At 31.9% G+C, this 21221-nt stretch overlaps 3 protein-coding genes and 1 long non-coding RNA gene across 5 annotated transcripts in view; all 4 read right to left on the bottom strand.

Moving 5' to 3' along the window:
* LOC18032330 (ankyrin repeat-containing protein At5g02620) overlaps positions 1 to 7120 on the bottom strand; it is a 10478-nt gene extending 3358 nt beyond the window's left edge. The window contains exons 1-2 of the mRNA XM_006420426.2: positions 6529 to 7120; positions 5151 to 5155 (exon numbers count right to left, since the gene is read on the bottom strand). Coding sequence (XP_006420489.2) covers positions 5151 to 5155; positions 6529 to 7120 — 597 coding nt within the window. The remainder of the gene's footprint in view (positions 1 to 5150; positions 5156 to 6528) is intronic.
* On the bottom strand, positions 1202 to 3870 carry LOC112100380. 2 transcript variants are annotated; one of them, XR_002906737.1, is made up of 5 exons: positions 2328 to 3129; positions 1807 to 2234; positions 1619 to 1711; positions 1411 to 1521; positions 1202 to 1320 (listed from the first exon to the last, which is right to left on the bottom strand). XR_002906737.1 is itself a non-coding variant. In XM_024189754.1 (5 exons), the coding sequence occupies exons 2-3, from the start codon at positions 2781 to 2783 to the stop codon at positions 1983 to 1985; spliced, it is 708 nt and encodes a 235-aa protein (XP_024045522.1). In that variant the 5' UTR covers positions 2784 to 3060; positions 3144 to 3870; the 3' UTR covers positions 1202 to 1521; positions 1619 to 1711; positions 1807 to 1982. The 2 variants fall into 2 exon arrangements, 1 of the variants encoding a protein (XP_024045522.1); XM_024189754.1 differs by adding an exon at positions 3144 to 3870 and having other exon boundaries at positions 1202 to 1521; positions 2328 to 3060.
* Positions 7121 to 8813: 1693 nt separating the features above from the next.
* LOC112098254 lies at positions 8814 to 9251 on the bottom strand. Its single transcript, XR_002905334.1, has 3 exons — positions 9219 to 9251; positions 9015 to 9130; positions 8814 to 8897 (listed from the first exon to the last, which is right to left on the bottom strand). It is a non-coding gene; the product is annotated as an uncharacterized LOC112098254 (long non-coding RNA).
* Positions 9041 to 9891, bottom strand: LOC112098934 (sentrin-specific protease 5-like). Its single transcript, XM_024185688.1, has 5 exons — positions 9754 to 9891; positions 9555 to 9659; positions 9401 to 9470; positions 9241 to 9315; positions 9041 to 9130 (listed from the first exon to the last, which is right to left on the bottom strand). The coding sequence occupies exons 1-5, from the start codon at positions 9813 to 9815 to the stop codon at positions 9041 to 9043; spliced, it is 402 nt and encodes a 133-aa protein (XP_024041456.1). The 5' UTR covers positions 9816 to 9891.
* Positions 9892 to 21221: the final 11330 nt, after the last annotated feature.

Genomic DNA, 21221 nt, shown 5'->3' with positions numbered 1-21221 from the left:
TTTTTCTAAGTTTTTGTTTTGTTTACAAGTTTTTCGTACAAATTACAACTCCAACATTAATTTACTCATTTTTCCATTAATTTACTAGTTTTATGTGTGATTTACACATTTTTATTTTATTTAACAATTAATGTGAATTTACTAGTTCTATGTCATTTTTATAAGTTTTTGTTTTGTTTACAAGTTCTTCGTGAAAATTACAATTCCAACATTAATTTACTATTTTTTTAATTAATTTACTAGTTTTATGTGTGATTTACATATTTTTTGTTTTATTTCACACTTAATGTGAATTAACTAGTTCTATGTCATTTTTCTAAGTTTTTGTTTTGTTTACAAGTTCTTCGTACAAATTACAACTCCAATATTAATTTACTCATTTTCCCATCAATTTACTAGTTTTATGTGTGATTTACACATTTTTTGTTTTATTTAACAATTAATGTCAATTTACTAGTTCTATGTCATTTTTATAAGTTTTTGTTTTGTTTACAAGTTCTTCGTGCAAATTACAATTCCAACATTAATTTACCATTTTTTTAATTAATTTACTAGTTTTATGTGTGATTTACACATTTTTTTGTTTTATTTCACACTTAATGTGAATTTACTAGTTCTATGTCATTTTTCTAAGTTTTTGTTTTGTTACAAGTTTTTCATACAAATTATAACTCCAACATTAATTTACTCATTTTTCCATCAATTTACTAGTTTTATGTGTGATTTACACATTTTTTGTTTTATTTAACAATTAATGTCAATTTACTAGTTCTATGTCATTTTTATAAGTTTTTGTTTTGTTTACAAATTCTTCGTACAAATTACAACTCCGGCATTAATTTACTCATTTCTTCATCAATTTACTAGTTTTATGTGTGATTTACACATTTTTTGTTTTATTTCACAATTAATGTCACATACATGTTTTATAGATAATAGATCACACTGCCTCTCCATGAACTTGATCACAAACAAACCGCAGTCAGTTCCATTTGGTTGTACTGGGACATTATCTGGATATGAAATTTTAAAACTAAAAAAATCCCAACATGAATGAAATTTTCCCAAAAAATCATCGAGGAAAACTTCATCGAGTCCCTGTAACTGTGATAATAATAATAACAGTCAGCATACATTTGCATTTATTGGTAATAATACAGGTGAAATGCAAGCTTCACTTACAATTAATCTAACAATTTCCTCTCGATGTGAATTCGAACTATTATTAGGTAAAGAGTCCCAAATTTCAACGGTTTGCGTTTTAACAATCAACACCGCTAGATACCAATGTGCAGAGCCATCATTTATAGGAACATAGATCTACATGACAAATGCATAATTTTTAATAATTACCATTAAATGTCTTAAACAATGGCATGATTTATTGTAATTTTGCATTTAATTTCTTACCTTTTCACATACTGCTAGTTCTGACATGTATTTATCTCGAATATTATGATTTTTGACAAAGTCTTCGATGCTTGATTTCTTATTGCAGGCCATGTTTGCCACTATTTTTTGCTGCAAAACTCATAAAATAAACACAAAATTAGTATATTATCAACATATATGGTCAACTGTCAGTAAAAAAATTCACAGTATAACATTTACAACTTACCGAAAAGATGGTGGGCAAATACCAAATACGCATCTCTAGGCTCGTTTTTGCATGTTCTTTGTTTGTCAAGTAGTTGACGAAACAATCTATGACCTACGAATAGAGCCATTAAACAAGAAGACTTAAATACTTAGAAAGAAAATAAATAAATTGAATGATTAAACTAAATATAAGGAAGGTATGCTTACTGTGTCAATGATCCAAGTATTAGGAGCCAAAGAAAACATCTCTTGGCGAGAGACGAAAAAACTAATTCCATCAATAATATGCTCACTATATTAAGAATCCAAAAATATAATTAAAACTATAACAATGTTAATGCAAAAATAATAACATATGGAAAGTGGGTCATGAGAAAATCTAATTACTCCATAGGCAATTCTCCTTGAAATATATATTGCAGCAACTTCATATCTTCCTCTGAAAATGAATTTAGTAGAGTGATTGAGTCATGAAAAAAATTTTGTTTGCTTCGTCTTTTGGGAAACTGATTATAAGGCGATTTTTGGTATGGACCAGGCTTTCGCTTTCGGGAGCGCATATCTTTAATCTCAAATACACTAAGTTGGTTTGATGATTCCTCTTCAACAGAACAATCCTCATTTCGGCCATTATCCTACAAAAATTATGATTTATAACTTAATACTCATCTATGCACTATTATGTTTTACTTGTGCAAAAAAGAATATCATAGTTTATTGCTAAATACCTGTATAGCTGCATTGCAGAAAATTTGCGTACGCTTCCCCTCATTTAGGTCTGACTCACCCGTCAAAATTCTTTCATCATATTTCTCTTCAACAATCTCCTCATCCAATAATTTTTTCTCAACAATATCATCTCCATCTGGCCTTTCTTTGGCTCTCTTCATTAGTTCTGCAAAAGTTAAAATTTCATGGCTTGATTCGTCGTTCTTTTGTTGCTTTCGAGAAGGAGAAGTAATTCCAACAGCAGTGCCATTATTCTCTTTTTGCTGCTCAACTTGCTTTTGGGTTAAGTTCTCTTTAAGGGTTTCCATTACTTGTTGCATTTGCTGCATCCAGTTACCCATTGAATACTTTAAACCATCAAGCTCCAATGCCATACGACCAATATCTTTTCGAACAAGTGATAATTCCTTCTGATGTTGACAATTATGTATGCATTCTTCATTCTTCCAACTCATTCCATCAAATGTTTCTTGGGCTGTGTTTTGTTGAGGATGGATTTCTCGCAAACTAACCTAATAATGCCACATACTATTAAATACATGTCATTTCAATATGATACATTAATATTTAATTAATAAAAAGAAGATGTCATACCTTTGAGCTCCCATAACTGCCATTTTTCTTAACAAAACTCAAGAAGTTAGTTACATCTTGATTTGTCCATGTAGTTATTGGACTCAAAGATTTATCAATAAATTTTCGTGCAAATGATATAGAATCCATGTAAAAAAGCTGCAATATTAACAAAATGATCAAAACAAAGTAAAAAAAAAATAACACAATAAAATTGATGAAATCATTTTAAAAAAAATTACCTCTAAAAATAGTACACAACCATTAACAACTTTATGTTGTCCTGCCTTAAACTTTTGTATGCCCTCTACTAGCCCTTTAAAAGCCCACGTTGCCCAATTTTTTTTATTTATGGCACTAGTGTCTTTCAAAAAAACCAAGTAATACGGGGCTAAATTCAACCCCGATTTAGGAAAAATAATTGTAGCTATAGCAAACAAAACAAAGCTTCTTTTAAAGTCATCATTCACCTCCCTTTGATTCACCAATTTTGACTCTAAAGTTTTCAGCTTAATGTATCCACTGTCATCCAAATATTCATCCTTCAATTTATCTATGTTATCAATACCAAGATCCACATCAATGTCGACTCCACCATCTTTTATTCCCATAATGTACTCAAAATCTCGAGGCGACAAATTGATACTCTTACCATGCAAAAAAATACATGAAGTAAATGGATCAAAATTTTGAACCAACCATGAACATAAATCTCATTTCAGTCGACCACATTTTATGTGCAGAAGACTTTCAAATCCCAACTCCGCAACAGCTTTTTTTTTATTTTCTGACAATTTTGCTACCAGTTTTGCAAAACGATCTGGAGCGCATCTAGTTTCCATGGCTTTCTGAGTTCCCTTCACGAAATCATCTTCGTTGTCTTTATTCCGTGCTATATCACTACCAACCATTCTAAATTTAGCCTTCTCTTCTTCACTCAAGTTTTTGAAACATTTCCCTAATTTAATTCTATCCTAAAAAATTTTAAAAAATGACAATCAGTTAATGACAATCAGTTATTGCTTGTAACACGTCCCAAATTTAATGGAAATTAATTATCCCAAAAAATAAACTGAAATACAGCAGCCAATTTACCCAGAAATAGCAGAAAATTTAAGCTAAAAACAGCAGCAAATGAAGCCCAAAACACCATAAAAATTTAACCAAAAACAACAACAAATCATCCCAAATACAGCAGAAAATTTATCCAAAAATAGCAGAAAATTTAACAAAAAAACAGCAGTATATTTACCCAGAAACAGCAAAATATTTAGCCTAGAACCAGCAGCAAATGAAGCCCAAAACACCAGAAAAAATTAACTGGAAATAGCAAAAAATATAACCCAAAAACAGCAGTAAATTTATCTAAAAACAGCAGAAAAATAAACTGAAAAATAGCAGCCAATTTACCCAGAAATAGCATAAAATTTAACCTAAAAACAGCAGCAAATGAAGCCCAAAACACAAGAAAAATTTAACCAAAAACAGCAGCAAATCATCCTAAATACAGCAGAAAATTTGGCCATAAACAAAAGCATATCAAACCCAAAATTTTTGCTTTCATGGTAAAATGAGTTAAAAAAGCTGATATAATGAACCTTGCGGTCAAATGTCAGATCTGACTACTTCGAACGAACTAAAGGCCAACAATGAAAATTTCACATAAAAGCAACCAGAATACCAGCAAAATAGCTTAAATTAAAAGTTTTCTGACTTGTTCAGGAGAGACATCAACAATTTCCAAAACTTTTTGCTGGACCTCACCTTTATAAATTATCAAAACTTCTGCCACCAATCTGACAACATCACAGAAAAACAAGCAACACCACATTTAATTAAGTTATAAAAAAACTTCAAGATTTGCAGATTCCGGGATATAATAAGAAACCAATCATAGAACATGTCATAAGCAAGGGCTCAAGCAGAGGAAAGATCTTAAATGCCTCAATGTGATGATAATCATCATGAAACAATATCAACAGATGTGATCTAGGGACACATCTCATATAAAAACCTTCAAACAATATTAATATAAGCGATAGATCATATAAAATAAATAACTTCATAACAAAAGAGTTTACATTAGGGGTTAGAAAAAAAAAAAGGTACTGAGGCTAAAGCCTGACCTCTGGTTACCGCACTTTCATTTGTGTGTAAAGTCTCCCAAATTCTTTAGTCATGGCGTAATAGATTCTCTTATATATATAATGAATAATGTTGTTAACAGAAGCTCCTGAACTTAGAATTACTTCCACTTCTTTATATTCTTAGTTCTAATAAGGCAAGAGTGAGTTTTGGTATATCTAATGGGATATAGAAAGGTATTTACCCCCATTTTATCTAGCAACTTTAAAACCTGGTAAGTCTCTCGCAAAACCTGAATTTAGATGGATGGACTTCAAATTAATCCTAATAAATTTTTTAAAAAATGGAAAGAAAATTTGAGTAACTGCGGCAAAATTATGCAAAGAAATTAAACTGGCTGAGAAGATGGAGCAACTTAAATGTGCTTGATGTAGCAAATTAAATGATTGGACTAAGATACTTGATTCCCCAAAAGTCAGTGTCTTTAAAGTGTTGAAACTTGAAAGGAAAACACAACCCTTCACTCAAAACAAATACCTGGAATGACTAAGATAGAATTTCATACACATGAAAGAAATTACGAGGGCTAATTTGCTTTTCTAATAATCTCTTTCTTAATGATGGCATTTTGACTTGTGTGGGAATGAAGTGGGAACAATGATGATGATGGGGACAATAATGGGAAGAGGACATGATTATTGATGTTGGCTTAATTCTGCGGGCATTGAGAGTTAAAAGAAGAGAGAGAGATGATGAAAAAATAGAAAATTCATTCTATAGTTTCTATGCTCCTCTCTCTCTCTCTCTCTCTCTCTCTCACATCATGCCCGAGGACGAAAACAGAGTAAAGATGCAAAATTGTGCACAGAAGGAATATTATATTAGATAATATAAAATTGAATGAGAGATCTGGAACTAAATTGCTTAGCATAACATGAAACCTTCGACTCTTCAAAGTTGGAAGCCAAGGATTAACTTACCTTGCACAAGTGATGATGAACAAACCAGGACAGAGACAGCAACAACAGAGACGCAGCAGTTGGAAGGCAGAAAATTGGCTCAAGGATGGCTACAATCTACCGGCGCACTCGAACGGAAGTTTACGCAGGGGTGGGTGTGGCTTTCGTTTGCAATTCATTGATTAGGGATTGAATTTTGCCTTTATATTATATTATTCTTGTAATGGGCAAACCCCCTTTCTTTAATTTTAAACCGGTAAAATTTTACTTTTAAAATAATATTTAACCGACTTGTAACCGGTTATATGTAATTTAATCAATTTCTTTTATTGAATTATAATTATTTAGAATCGTTGATTTAATCTAACGGTCCACGTTCGTTACGGCATCAATGCCGTAAATTCAATTACGGCATCATAGAATTTTCCATCCAACAATTATCCTTATTAAATCTATGGCTACTAATAATTTATTAATGAATTAAAATGCCGTATTTACTTGAACTTTATGGACAGAATCTATTAATTAATAGAAAGATATCAATATGGAAATTTCCACTGAACGGGAATTTAATTAAACTTACCAAAATAGAAGTGCATTGCTGCAGCATGCAAAGCTGTCTTTCCGTTGGGACCTTCATGGGACACTGATGTGCAGTTTTCTAATAATTCAATCACCATCTCAGAATATCGTCCCTCAGCAACCATGTAGAGTGGCGTTTTGCCGTACTTATTTGCAGAATATGGAGAATCAGGGTCTTGTTTCGTTAGAATTTTCACCACCTGGACGTTGCCATGACACACTGCCTCGTGCAGTGCTGTATTCTTCTCATTATTCGTCATTCTCATCATCTGCCAGGCAGCTAGTTTTGCTCTTTCAATGAGAAAACTCACTATATTAGAATGGGCGAATTTCGTAGCAAGATGGAGTGGAGTATCGCCTTTAGCATTGACTTGTAGCAGCAGTGATGGGCATATCTCAAGCATTTCTCCAATGAACTTGGTTGACCCATTTTTCCTTTTTTGAGATATGATGTTGATATGCAGGATTGTATTCTTGGTCTGTGCTGTTAACAGGCTCTCAATTTCATCGCTTGTCGTATTTCTTTTGAAGGTTTCAGCATCGCCTGCAGCTGCGGCATTGAACAAATTTGGATAAATAGAAATAGGATTCATGTTGGTTAAGTTGATATATTAGGTAAATGAATTTCTCACATGTACTATGGGTATTCTTCTAAAAGTGACATCTATACAAATATATATATGTCTTTAAAGAAATAGTATTTTTCACCCTACTTGGGTTCTTCAATCTTTTTAACAAGCCAAGTATGGAAATTCTTTACCTTGATTTCTTCCTACATGCACTTTTTTAAATAAACGAAAATAAAATAAAAGATTGGTACTTAGGTGGTGTGTGGTTGGGAGGAGATAATGGAGGAGAGAAGTAATTTAAATTCTATTTTTATTTTCATTGTTTAGTTGGACAAAATATATATGAATTTAATTTCCATTAGAATTTAACATCCATCCTAATGCAGAATTTGAATTCTACACCAAGGAGTGAAGAATTCAAATTTCTCTTATGTTAGAAACCAAAGCTTCGAATATTACTCTTCAACTTTTTATCTTGTTTAATGCCATTAATAATCATTATTTATAATTTTATTTTGTCAATAATAGTTTAATGAATGATTTAAGAAACTTAACAAAATAAATAAACTTATTTATTTTATTTAATATGAAAATATAGAAATGTAAATTAACCGTAGTCGGAACTCCGCCGATTTGTCGTTGGACATCCACCGGAACTCCACTGGAACTTCACCGGACTACTGTCAGAACATCGCCAGAATTTTGTCGGAACATTGCTGGACCATCATCGGACCATTGTCGGAACTCTGCTAAACCGCTGCCAGACCCTCATCGGCCGCCGTTTAATTATATATATAATTCTAATAAATTATGAATTGTTTTGAGACTTTTTGACATTAAAAAAGTTTGGTATTAATATTAAATTATATTTCATTACTAATATGGATAGTTTAGTATTTAAGACAAAGGATAAATTTGTCCAAAGAAAAAAATTGTAATTCCTTTCCCTAATGAAATTTAATTTCATTATTCTCCGCCACTCCTTTCTTCTGTCTTTCCCTCCATTCCACTCTTTTCCTCTCCTCCCCTTTTTTCAAACCAAACATGACCTTACAGCTTAGGCAAACAATTCAATTTCTCAATTGCGGCCACGGGTCATTGTTCGATTACTAATTAATTGACATGTGGAAGTATTTTTTTAAAAACCCAAAGATTAACATAGATGACGTTTAAATTAATCTTATGATGACGAAGTAAAATTAGTCATCTTTGAAACAGTCATCTAAAACGAGATACAAAAGATGACGCGTAAAGGGAGTCATCTAATAAGTATCATAGATGACTCATTTCTCAAAAAGCAGTAGTCATCTAATGTTGTTCTAAATTTCTACAGATTGGTGTTCAATATGCACATAGGTGACTTACTTTTCAAAAAATCAATCATCTATAATAATAACGGTTATGCACATAAGTGACTTACTTTTCAAAAAATCAGTCATCTATTATTATTATTATTATTATTATCATCATCATCATCATCATCATCATCATCATCATTATTGCAATAAATTTTTTTGAAAAGCTACAACATAAAAATAAATATTCAAGCAATTGCAATAGTCGTATATAAATTTGGTACATGACAAACAATACCAAAAATATTCTTTATATTTACAATTTCCAAATGAAAGTAACTAGATATCCATAACTCTTTTTTCTTAAAATAGAACAGTATTACATTCTTCACAAGAACAACAAAATGCAGCTACCCCTCCAGTTGGCTACTCCAATAATCATGCTACTCCAATAATCATGCCAAAGCCAAAGGGAGTTGGAGAGTGAAACCTTTAGATGAACCTTCCTTAATTACAAAATGAAAATAATTGAAATAGTTTTATAAACTTTTTAATATCTTATTCGAAACAAAGATAATAACAAAGATGTAGATAAAAATAATAAATCCTATTCATTTACTAACCTCGCAAAGTCATTGTGCTACAAAATTTAGCGAAAAATGTTCTGCCATATGTACTCTGCCCACTCCACTCTTACTTTATCAATATCCTTTTGGGTGAAATTATCTCGTCCAACAAACTATATATCATGCACAAAATAGTCAACATTAATACATGCATCAACCTTATGAAATCTATAAATTTTAAAAGGATAAGGAGATAACTACCAAGTTTTTTTATTGAATCAGCCTGGTTTTCAATTATTTCCTTCATAAATCTCATGACATAATATCCACATTCAACATTTGTAGTTTGTTGAGGACACTACACATAAATTTTGAACTAATTAATGTCATCTACACATGTAAATAAATTTAAATTGAACATACATATGTACAATTTCATATACCTTAACCCTTTTCCAAACAAAGGATTTTCGATTCGCATTTCCCATTTTTGCTACAAAAATCTTGAAAGCACTTAAGATACATAATTAAATACACATTTAGTCAAGCATGTTTTAATAAATGCATTATAATTGACAAAAAATGACAATAACTTACAGTGATACAAAGTTCTTCAAATTAGGGCGAGGTTCATGACCGAGTGAATCAAAAAAATATACTATAAATTTGTGTGGATCCACAACAATCAACATCCAATGTTTGCTATATATAATGATAAATATCAGCCTTGCATATTTTTGTAAAAGAAAAAGAGAATAAACTCCAAATGCTATATACAATTAATAAAATAACAAACCTGGTATTGTAAGGAAACAGCAAAAGCTGTTGTGGATCAAGTATTTCCATTCTTGATACCATTGCACGAGCTCTAGTCTCATCATTATTTCCGATTTCATCACAAAAGATTGAAGGATTACCAAATTTGTAAATATGTTCCTGGGGATGATCCTTCAGCATAAAATACTTGTATCGATTGAGAAGCCAAAATAAAACAATCATCTTTATGGCCTATCCTATTAAGGTTTACCAACGTAGCTCTTAGCTCATCGTTTTTTATCCCATGATTGTTTTCAACCCAATCACACTTAAATACATGAATCTTGAACTTGTTGTAATCAAGCTCCCATATCTCTTGTATAACTCCATAAAATAACATATTTGCTACCACATGATTCTTATCTTTAGCACTTGAAATCTGAAATGTGTTTGCCTCTAAATAGACTCCACTGTTCTGTACAACTCGTAAGTCATCACGTTTTTTGGTATGAAAACGATAACCATTAATTTCATAGCCTTGGTACTTTATCACTTCAAAGCGAGGTCCATGTGCAATCCACCTTAAGGCTTCCGAGATATTGTTCCTTGATTCGTTAAGTTGAATTTCAACCTATATTATAGTAATAAAAATGTATATAAATAATATACAAATATCTTAGAATAACAAAAAAAAATGTTTATGGATGAACTATATAGTTAATTACTTTTTGACGCAACCAATATATAAAAGTCCTATTAAGTTCATCTTGTAGCCACTTTTTCTTCTTTGACTTTGCTGGATATTTCTTCTTTAAGAACTCCATATGCTCTCTAAGATATCAAAGATAAAATAAGAATGATTATAACTATTAAAATATAACTAATATATATAAGATAAAGGAAATAGTTACTAACATGATATACGGCTGAACTTCATTTGTATTTTTCAGTACATATCTATGTGCCTGCACCCACAATTTACGATCTATTCTAACAACACATCCTCCTGGTAAAGGTAATCCAACATTAGATCTGTATTTTTTTGGTGGAATGCCAATTGCATCAACTTCAGATAAGTATTCTATGCAGAACTCAATAGCCTCTTCAGCTATGTATGATTCAGCAATGCAACCCTCTGGTTTATCTCGATTTCGTACATAATCCTTCAATATTTTCATTTGCCTCTCAAATGGATACATCCATCGAAGGTAAACAGGTCCACGGAGTTTGACTTCTCTAACAAGGTGCACTGGTAAGTGAATCGTAATATCAAAGAAAGCTGGCAAAAAATATTTTTCTAACAAGCATATAGTATTCACCAAATCTGCTTGCATTTGATCCAATTTTGACACATCCACAACTTTGCTACACAGGTTGCTAAAGAAAGCACAAAATCTTGTTATTACATATCTAACATGTTTTGGTAACAAGGATCGTATTGCTAAAGGAAGCAATTGTTGCATCAAAGCATGACAATCATGAGATTTCAAGCCATAGAGTTTTAAATCTTGCAATGAGATTGGATTTCTAAAATTTGAACAATAGCCATCAGGAACCTTAAGTTCAAACAATGTCTTACAAAAATTTTTCTTTTCTTCCCTTGACAAAGTATAACACGCAGGAGGCAATTTTGTTCCATTTTGGCCAACTCTTGGTGGTAATTCTTTTCTTACACCCATTTCATCTAGATCCATACGAGTTGCAAAACCATCTTTTGATTTCCCTGGAATGTCAAGTAAAGTCCCCACAAGACTTTCACACACATTCTTTTCAATATGCATAACATCAAGGGTGTGTCTAACATATAAAGACTTCCAATAATCAAGCTAAAAAAAATAGATTTTTTCTTCCAACAAACTATTTCATTGATATCAGTTGCACGACTATTTACTTTTTTTTTTCCCTAACGAGAAATTTAATCTTTTAACTTGTGCCAAGATTTCTTCTCCTTTCAGCGGTTCTGGAGCAATTTCAATTTCCTCTTCATTATTAAATGCTTTCTTCTGAAATCGATATGGATGATATCATGGTAAAAATCTTCTATGACCGATATAAGACATTTTTTTACTATGGCCGAGCCGAACTGCACATGTTTTTTCACTACAAATTGGACATGCTTTATATCCTTTTACAGTGCAACCAGCCAAGTTTCCATAAGCAGGAAAATCATTTAGCGTCCATATTAAAATAACTTTCAATGTGAAAGACTCTTGACGATAAGCATCATAAGCTTCAATGCCCACCTCCCACAATATTTTAAGATCATCAATCAATGGAGCTAAGTAGACATCAATATCATACCAGGCTGTTTGGGACCTGAAATTAATAATGTCAACATCATAAATTTTCTCTTCATACAAAGCCATGGAGGAAGATTGTATGTCACTACTATCACAGGCCAACAACTATATCGACTACTAAGAGAATTATATGGATTAATCCCGTCTGCAGATAATGCAAGTCTCAAGTTCCTTGGTTCAGCTCCAAAATCAGGCCATAAGTGATCTATTAGTTTCCATGCCGGGGTATCTACAGGATGACGTAATAGTCCATCAGTTTCCCTTTGAGTGGCATGCCATGTTAGATTTTTTGAAGTTTCAACACTTCGAAACATTCTTTTAAACCTTGGGATTGGTGGGAAATACCATAAGACCTTTGTTGGAACACCAATCTTCATCTTAGTTGAATTTTTTTTCAACTTCCACCTTGCTGCACCACAATTATGACATATAACAACATCTTTATAGCCCTTTCTATAAAGTATACAGTCATTTGGATATGTATCTTCTCATAATCCATCCCTAATGCATTTAAGGTTTTTTTTGCCTCGTACATTAAACAAGGCATTTCATTATTCTCAGGCAACATTTCTCTTAACAATTTCAACAAATCTGAAAAGCCTCGGTCTAACCACCCATTTCTTGCTTTTAGGTTGTACAATTTTACCAATGCAGATAATTTTGTGAACTTACTACAACCTGGGTATAACTTTTTCTCAGCATCAGCCAATAAATTCTCAAATTGTTTAGGGTTGTTTTCAAAATGATCATAAGCTCCTTGAATCATCTCTACAGTGCTGGCCACAGATTCGGTTTCAAAGGCTCTTGTTTCAAATTCTCTTGTAGATTGAGTGTTGCTAGTAGTTGATAGCTTCTTAACAACCTTTTCTCCATGCAAAATCCAATTATTGTAACTTTGGTCTATACCATTCAAATACAAATGGTCCCTAATCTCATCAACAGTCTAATGTTTCACATTTCCACACTTCATACATGGACATAGTATGTGATTAGAATTTGTTGCATGAACCATTGCAAAATCTATAAATCTTTCAACACCAATCTCATAATCTTTTGATCTTCGATCCATAAACATCCAAGATTTGTCCATTCTGAATGTAAAATATAAATATATCATTCTAAAATATTTTCCATCACTTCCTCGTAAGTATCTATGTCCTAATTTGAGAAAAAGTAAAACATAGGACCTTAATATTATCATTCTATCAAAATAATATCAATAAAAACATTAATTTACCAAAGTACATAACATAATAAATTGACCAAAGCTTAATGGACATGAAGTGTCAAGGACTAAACACAAAAGCACAACAAAATGGATTGCTACGGTGGAGAGCATTTGTATTAAGTGCTAAGCATATATATGATGACAAGTATGAACATCTGAATTTTTTAAAAATATGTATCTATTTCTGAAACTAACATTATTTCTCTTATTAATATTTGTTCATATATTAGATTCAAGATGTTTTAGTAATTAATTATTAAATTGTATACTTTATGTCTTTATTTCTATATTACTTGTATTAAAAATAAATAAGTTAAAATAATAATTTTTATAATTATATCCTCTATTAAATTATAATCTCTTTATAGTAATAAAATTATTTTGATTCTAATAATATGATTATAATTATAGGTAGATTTTACAATATTCTATATGATGCTAAAGGAAAGAGGATGAAATGATTAATTAATATTGTAATATCACATAATATTATATAAAGGCTTATTCTATTAATTCTCCATTAGTTTTTTTAATAAGAAAGTATGTGTGTATATAAATTAATTTTAAGTTATTTGAAGAACTTGAAATATTTATAATTTTGCAACAAATCCCACATGGCGCTTGTCGTTTTTGGTTTCCCAGTTTCGTAAAAGATAAGATGAAAGAAAAGAGAAGGGGAAAAGAAAAGAAAGATAATCCAATTAAAAGAAAGAGGAGAGGTCAAGTTGACGATTATGAAGGACAAGAATAGAAGTCGTGAGGTTCTGAGATTGATAACTGATTAAATTTCAAAGGAACATGACATGATTCAACCAAATTTGTAACTTCCCTAAAATATTAATCCCCAGAAATAATTTTACTGTTCATCCATATTGTCAACATTTTCTATTCAAATAAAGTAAATTAGACAAAGAAAGAAAAAAAAAACAGCACATGTAGGCCACCCACAATCAAACAATCTATCATTTTCTTTCTCAAACATGATTAAACAAAAGGAAAGAAAGTACCTTTATGTGGGGACCGAAACTTTTAAAATCCAATATCCAAGGTAGTCGAATGCTTCAACAATTTCCTTCATAGTGATGTGGTCCCAAGCTTTATAATCTTCTTGCCAACATGTGTGGTCCAGAGCTTCCAGATTTCTTCTCAATTTGTCTTCACTTCGACTATGTGTGAACAGTTAGGGTTTACGATTTTTGGTCTATATAAATAATGGGTGAAATTAAGAGTTTGGAACTTGGAAATAGAAGATAGGAAGATGTTTTGTATGGGCGAAGGAGAATTTTACAGAGAAAGAAAGTCATAAAAGAATGGAGGCTAAAACAAAAAGACAATGATATTTCGCGGTAGACAAAGAAAATAAAGAGGGAAAGTGGCGTTTTTATACTACAAACTAGATGACACATTTTAAAAAGAAGAGTCACATTTTAATTAATTAAAGATGACTTCTTATTTAGTGGTGAGTCATTTTTATGTCATAAGTGAAAACAATTTTATAATATATGACTTCCAAAAGAAAATAAAAGTCATCTAAACTAATAGATGACAATTAATAGTATGTTTGTCATGTATTACATGTCATCTTTGTCATGTTTTGTAGTAGTGAGAGTAGATAATTCATTTTTATATGTCTCTCTCACACACACATATATAAGTATTAACCAGAAGAGAAAAAATAAAGATAGAATTCAAACTCATAAAAGAAAAACAAATTAAATAAGGTTAATCCTAGAAACAAACAATCATTAACGGACTTAAAAAAAATACAATTAATTAATTATTTTCATTTTGTCCTTCATATTCAAAAAGTCTGCGTATCAATCCTAGATCAAATACGGCAGGCTTCCCTATTAATATTTCAATTCGGTTTCCAAATATAGAAAGTTAAGAATCAAAGTGACTATTAAGTAACTAAAAAGCTATACCTTGACATCCAAAAGATAAATAATATATTTGGGGATTCTTTGCCTCAGTTTTTGTATACTATATATGACCTTTATTCTTATGTGAACCTTTAGTTGAACCACTCGAGCATCATAAAACTATTCGAGAGGTTATTACCAAAGTAGACATTAATGTTTTTTTTTTCATTACTCATTCGATTAGATAATTAATCTGTGCACAAAGGCCACCGTCATTTCATCTTTTGTTTCACCTAATCACTATGATCGAATAAATTAACAGGGAAATATTCAATGTAATCTCTGATAGTTGCATATATTCCACAAAAAGAAACGTGATTCACGTTGCCTCTAAGCCTTTCTTGATCCTAATTAAATCACTTCTTAAATTTTATCTAGCATAAAATTTTAATGTAGTATATACATATCAGTTGGATGGTCAAGGAATAATAGTATTTACTGGAACCATTGTGATGCTCGTGTAACTTAAATAAAGGTCTGTGGAGGATTGCAGAACATCTATAAAACTAAGGTAAAGAATCTCCATAAATAATACTAGATTGTTGGATGGTCTAGGTATAGCTTGTCAATTAATTAATAAATCACTTTGGTGTTTTGCCGTCAAAGAAAATGCAAAAGTATCTATCTTTGAACGCGTGAATAGCACCTCTCATAAGATATTATTAAAGGATGAACGCTTGTTTAATTCATGTATTTTATATTACGAATTTGTTTAATTTTTATATTTTAAAAAACAGTACAAAACATCTCCGCTGTTAAATATGTTATGATGAGCAACCAGATAATTGGCAACAAGGGTATTTTGAGCAACTTAAAATATAACAATTAAACAAGTATTTAGCCTTTAGTGATATCGTATAAGAGGTGCCATTTATATATTAAAAGATAGATACTCATGCATTTTATTTGATGGAAAAACATCATACTTATGCATTTTGTTTTATGGAAAAACATCAGAGTCTTTTATTAATTAATTGACAAGCTATGCCTTGACCATCGAACAATCTAATATCATATAAATATGGAAGTTCTTTACCTTAGTATTGTATAAATTCTTTATTCCTCTACGAAACTTTAATTGATGAGTTACACGAGCATCGCAACGGTTCCAATGAGACAGTCTCATCATGCAATTCCCATTCGACAACTTCAAAGTGCTACGACTGTGTGTCAATTCTAGTTTGTATAAAATATATGTACATACACACTCAGTCTCGAGTGCTCCAGTGCCTTGACCCCTCAACTAAATCTCTCGCCGTATCCTTTAAGGGCTCAGTATTTCCTTTAATTGCTGCTTTGAAAAAATCAGGATCCATTTACCACAACTCACTATCGCCATCGCTGCCTGTTAATAATGCAGTTTCGTCACTCATAGTATTGGAGAGAGAATCCATTGGCAATACAGCTGATAAGATGGTTTTTTTATTATTCTAAAAACTTGGTCTAGTCCAATTTTTTTAAAAATTTGTGAGATTTTGGATTTGGTGAAAAATAAATGCCTAAAGAAAACATAATTTCCAATTGAGTAATGCTATTTGCATATGACATTACACACAAAATTGTACATGACCACTAGAGTAAAAAAAAATAATTCACTACAAAATAAACTCATGCCCTTTATTAATTTTGTCTTTATGCACAAAATAAATAAGATTTCGTTCCCTATTGAACATTAGAAATTACAGACAATTTGAAATGTGTTAAATTTTCACTGCCTCCCTTCAATTCAATGTAATCATGATGGCAAATTAAACGGACTGCCTAAATATCAAATTTGATTTTATTCATTGAAACATTAGTAGTTGATGTACAATTAATTAACAGAATTTAAGAATAATGATAGATATTGATTATCAAAGATTGAGTCAATCAATGTTTATGATAAATTAAAATCAATAATTGCGTACTAATAAACAAAGATGGTGATTTACGTATAATCAGATACATTATCTTACTAACCCGCCGATCTTTTGATGAACAAAAACACAAAGAAGGAAAACGTAAAGCCAATTAAAAAAGTGATAATGGCAAGGCCTAAAGAAGGTGCTAACATAGCATATGTGCCCGTAAAGAATGCAATCACCATTGCTTCAATGGAAAACATGGTGAAATAAAAGGAGGCAATGAACAAAGCATCATCGAAATCTTTTTTCGGTTCTAAGAGACGTTGTGCTAGCTTCAAGAGACACTATGAGGTGAATATGGACGGTAACAAGAACAAGGCTCATGGCGATGGTATATGTTAGTTTGTTTCCATAAATGCTCGAAAAGCTGCATTTATCCTTAGGTTTAAAGTGCCATTTTCGCTCTTATAGCGAGTAGGGGAATGGTGATAACTGCTGAAAAGGCTTGATTTTGCTCCCAATCATCTTCCTGGCAGCTCCTACCCTTGTATCTTCATGTTGAGCTACTTTTGCTTTTTCAATAAGAATTGTTGGGGAAGCTCGGCTTAGGATTTCTAAGTATTCAATTAAAAAAACTAACTTATTGAGTGGATTGACTCATCCTACTTATTAACTTAAGTATGTCGGTTTTACTATTCAATCTAGAATACAACTCAAAAGAACTCTTGATATATTAAAATGGCCAAATTTTGCCGCAAAGTCAAGTGGAGTTTCGCCTTGGGCATTAACTTGTAGCAACAATGAAGGCTTATCTCAAGTATTTCTTCTACGAGCTTGCCTGACACCTTTTTTCATTTTTGAGGTATGATGTTGACGTACAAACTGATGAGCACAGCAACCGCCCAAGACTTCCTATCAATTATTAAAGTGTCCAAATTTAAGATGAAATTAAAAGAAAACCAGCGTCCAAAGGGGTATCATAATTAAGCAAAATAATTCACTACAAAATGAACTCATGCACTTTTATTAATTTTGTCTTTATGTACAAATAAGCACGATTTCATTCTTTATTGAACATTAGAAATTGCACACAATTTGAAATATCAAATTTGTTTAATTTTCACTGCCTCTCATCAATTCAATGCTATCATGACAGCAAATTAAACAGATCAACTAAATGTTGGTGGTAAAATTTGTGGGGAATGGCAAATGTAGAGAAATACAATAATAATGGTGGAACTTTATTATGTAAAGTAATGTGTTTACAACTAACTCTGTATATAGGAAGAAACTGTAAAAATTTTGTGTGCTTCAAGGCACGTTACAAATGTCGCTTTCCTTAAGACGTTATTTGCCCCCACCAATTGAGTGATGCACATGGGTTAAGCAAATACACCTCCAGGATACAATGAAGCACTTGTTTGTTTGCTTGCGTTGTGCATCGACGAAAGCAAACCAGAATACTCTTGAATGTTGCAAGCCTGCCAAGAAACAATATATTGTTCCTACAGGAAACAATATATTGTTCCTGCAGAAAACAATATATTGGAATGTGAATGCACAAAAGAAATGGGTGTTTTGTGTTGAAATTCGTACTAGAAAAGAATGCTAAGAAAAGAGTGGTGTAAGATCATTTATTTCATGTTTAATGGCTTAAACATGACCCCTATTTATAGATATACTTGTGCCCCCTCATTTGGGTTATCATCTTTCATGACACCCCTTCATTCATGGCCATTGGATCTAGATTTGATTTTAATCAATGGTCCAAATTGAACCATCACCATTTCAAATGAAATGTCACCATGAAATGATGCATCTCTAAGTGAAATGTTGCCATGAAAATATATCATTTAGTAAAAAGATACATTTTCTACAAGACACAATTAAATGGACATGTCCTTACAACAAGACATTATTTTAATTAGACATGTCTTTAGTGAAAGGTACCTTTTCTATAAGGCACAATTAATAGAACATGTCTTTACCATAAGACACATTTATTTTGAAAATTTTCCAACAATCCCCCACTATTTTCAAAATAAATGAATTTTGAAAAATTATCTTGCACAGGCTTGGAAAACTTATGCATAGATGAAGGTGTCTTTTGGACTTGAACCTTCACTTAGTGACAATACATCAAAGTTAATCAAGGTGGCATGGTAGGCAAGCTTTGAACCAGCGACCTTAATCGACTAACCGGATATATCTCACACATAAGTTTTCAAATTCTCAAGTATTCCTTAGCCGACACGTGGATTGGCCCTGTGTCTATATCCTGTTTTCATGAGCGCTTTAGTAACCAGCCAAGTTACATAGGAAGCGGCACCACCTCCTACACTCACATAGGTAGACTTATCTAGAATGTCCCTGTAACTAAAACATTTATAAGTCCATTAAAAGCTAAGTAGCTTAACCTTTCCCATATGTTACAGGTATCAAGCACTAACCTTTGGGACGCATCTAAAAATATTATAGTGCTTGCTATCACAACATATGATGTACTTTTGCTCATTGAACCCAAGATCTTGATATTTCAAGTGTTGGGTTGAGTTTCCATCATTGGTGATAAGATGATGCTGGCTTCAGTCCCATCCCTTTAGAAGTTTTAAATACAATATCCCTTGCAAGGCCTTTAGTTAAGGGGTCTGCCAAATTTTGGCATGATTTCACAAAGTTAATTGTGATTACTCCATCTGTAAGTAATTGTCTTACATAACTATGTCTTAGACCAATGTGCCTAGACTTTCCATTATAGATTTGACTATATGCTCTTGATAAAGTTGCCTCACTATCACAGTGAATAGATACAGGAGGCATTGGTTTAGGCCAAATAGGAATTTCTATAAGCAAATTCCTTAACCATTCAGCTTCTTTGCAAAATGAAGCCAAAGCTACAAATTCTGCAGCCATGGTGGAGTCTGCTATACAAGTTGGCTTCTTTGAGCCCCATGAAATAGCTCCTCCACCAAGATTAAAAATCCAACCACTTGTGGATGTATGATCATCTCAATCAGTAATCCAACTAGCATCCGAAAATCCTTCCAAAACTGAAGGATATCCAGTGTAGTATATACCATAATCCATTGTATGTTTTAAATATTTTAGAATTCTGTACACTGCTTGCCAGTGTGCTTGGCTTGGATTACTAGTATATCTATTGAGCTTTCCAACAGCGAAAGCAATATCAAGCCTAGTACAAGTCATCGCATACATAAGACACCCAATAATACATGCATATTCTAATTGAGATATTGATCTGCCAGTGTTAGGATACAGTCTTATGTTTGAATTAAAAGGTGTTGACACAGACTTACATTCATAATAATTAAATTTCTTTAAAATTTTCTCAATATAATGTGATTGGGTCAATACTAGGCCATTCTCATTTTTTATAATTTTAATCCCCAAAATCACATCAGCAAGTCCCATGTCTTTCATATCAAAATTAGATGACAATAATGATTTAGTGAGTTTAATGCTCTCACTATCAATACCAAAAATTAACATGTCATCTACATATAAACAAATAATCACACCTTTATTTCCATTGAATCTGCTATAGACACATTTATCAGATTCATGAATATTAAATCCATTTGAGACAATCACTTTGTCAAACTTTTCGTGCCACTGCTTTGGAGCTTGTTTAAGACCATATAAAGACTTAACTAGTTTACAAACTTTATGTTCTTGTCCTGGCATAACAAACCCTTCTGGTTGTTTCATGTAAATTTCCTCATCTAATTCTCCATTTAAGAAAGCTGTTTTTACATCCATTTGATGGATTTCAAATTGATAAATTGAAACCAAAGCAATCAAGACTCTAATAGTAGCAATTCTTGCAACAGGTGCATAAGTATCAAAATAATCAATGTCTTCTTTTTGTGTAAAGCCTTTTGCTACTAGTCTTGCTTTAAATCTTTCAATTGTTCCATCAACTTTCTTCTTCTTTTTGAAAATCCATTTACAACCTATAGGATTAGAGCCAGGTGGTAAATCAACTAATTTCCAAGTCTTATTACCCACAATAGAGTCCATTTCATCATTAATGGCCTCTTTCCAAAAAGCAGTATCTTGAGACTTCATTGCCTCTTCATAGGTGAGGGGATCAGACTCTATAGTAGGTGTGATCATGGTCTGTTTTGATTGTAAGTCTCTTGTCCCTTCAACTAAATAGACTATAAAATCTGGTCCAAAAGATTTTATAGTCC

Source organism: Citrus clementina, unplaced genomic scaffold, assembly GCF_000493195.1.
Source record: "Citrus clementina cultivar Clemenules unplaced genomic scaffold, Citrus_clementina_v1.0 scaffold_9, whole genome shotgun sequence".
Classification (NCBI taxonomy): domain Eukaryota; kingdom Viridiplantae; phylum Streptophyta; class Magnoliopsida; order Sapindales; family Rutaceae; genus Citrus; species Citrus x clementina.
The sequence above is the reverse complement of the archived record's forward strand: the minus strand, read 5'-3'. Positions and strand labels throughout refer to the sequence as shown.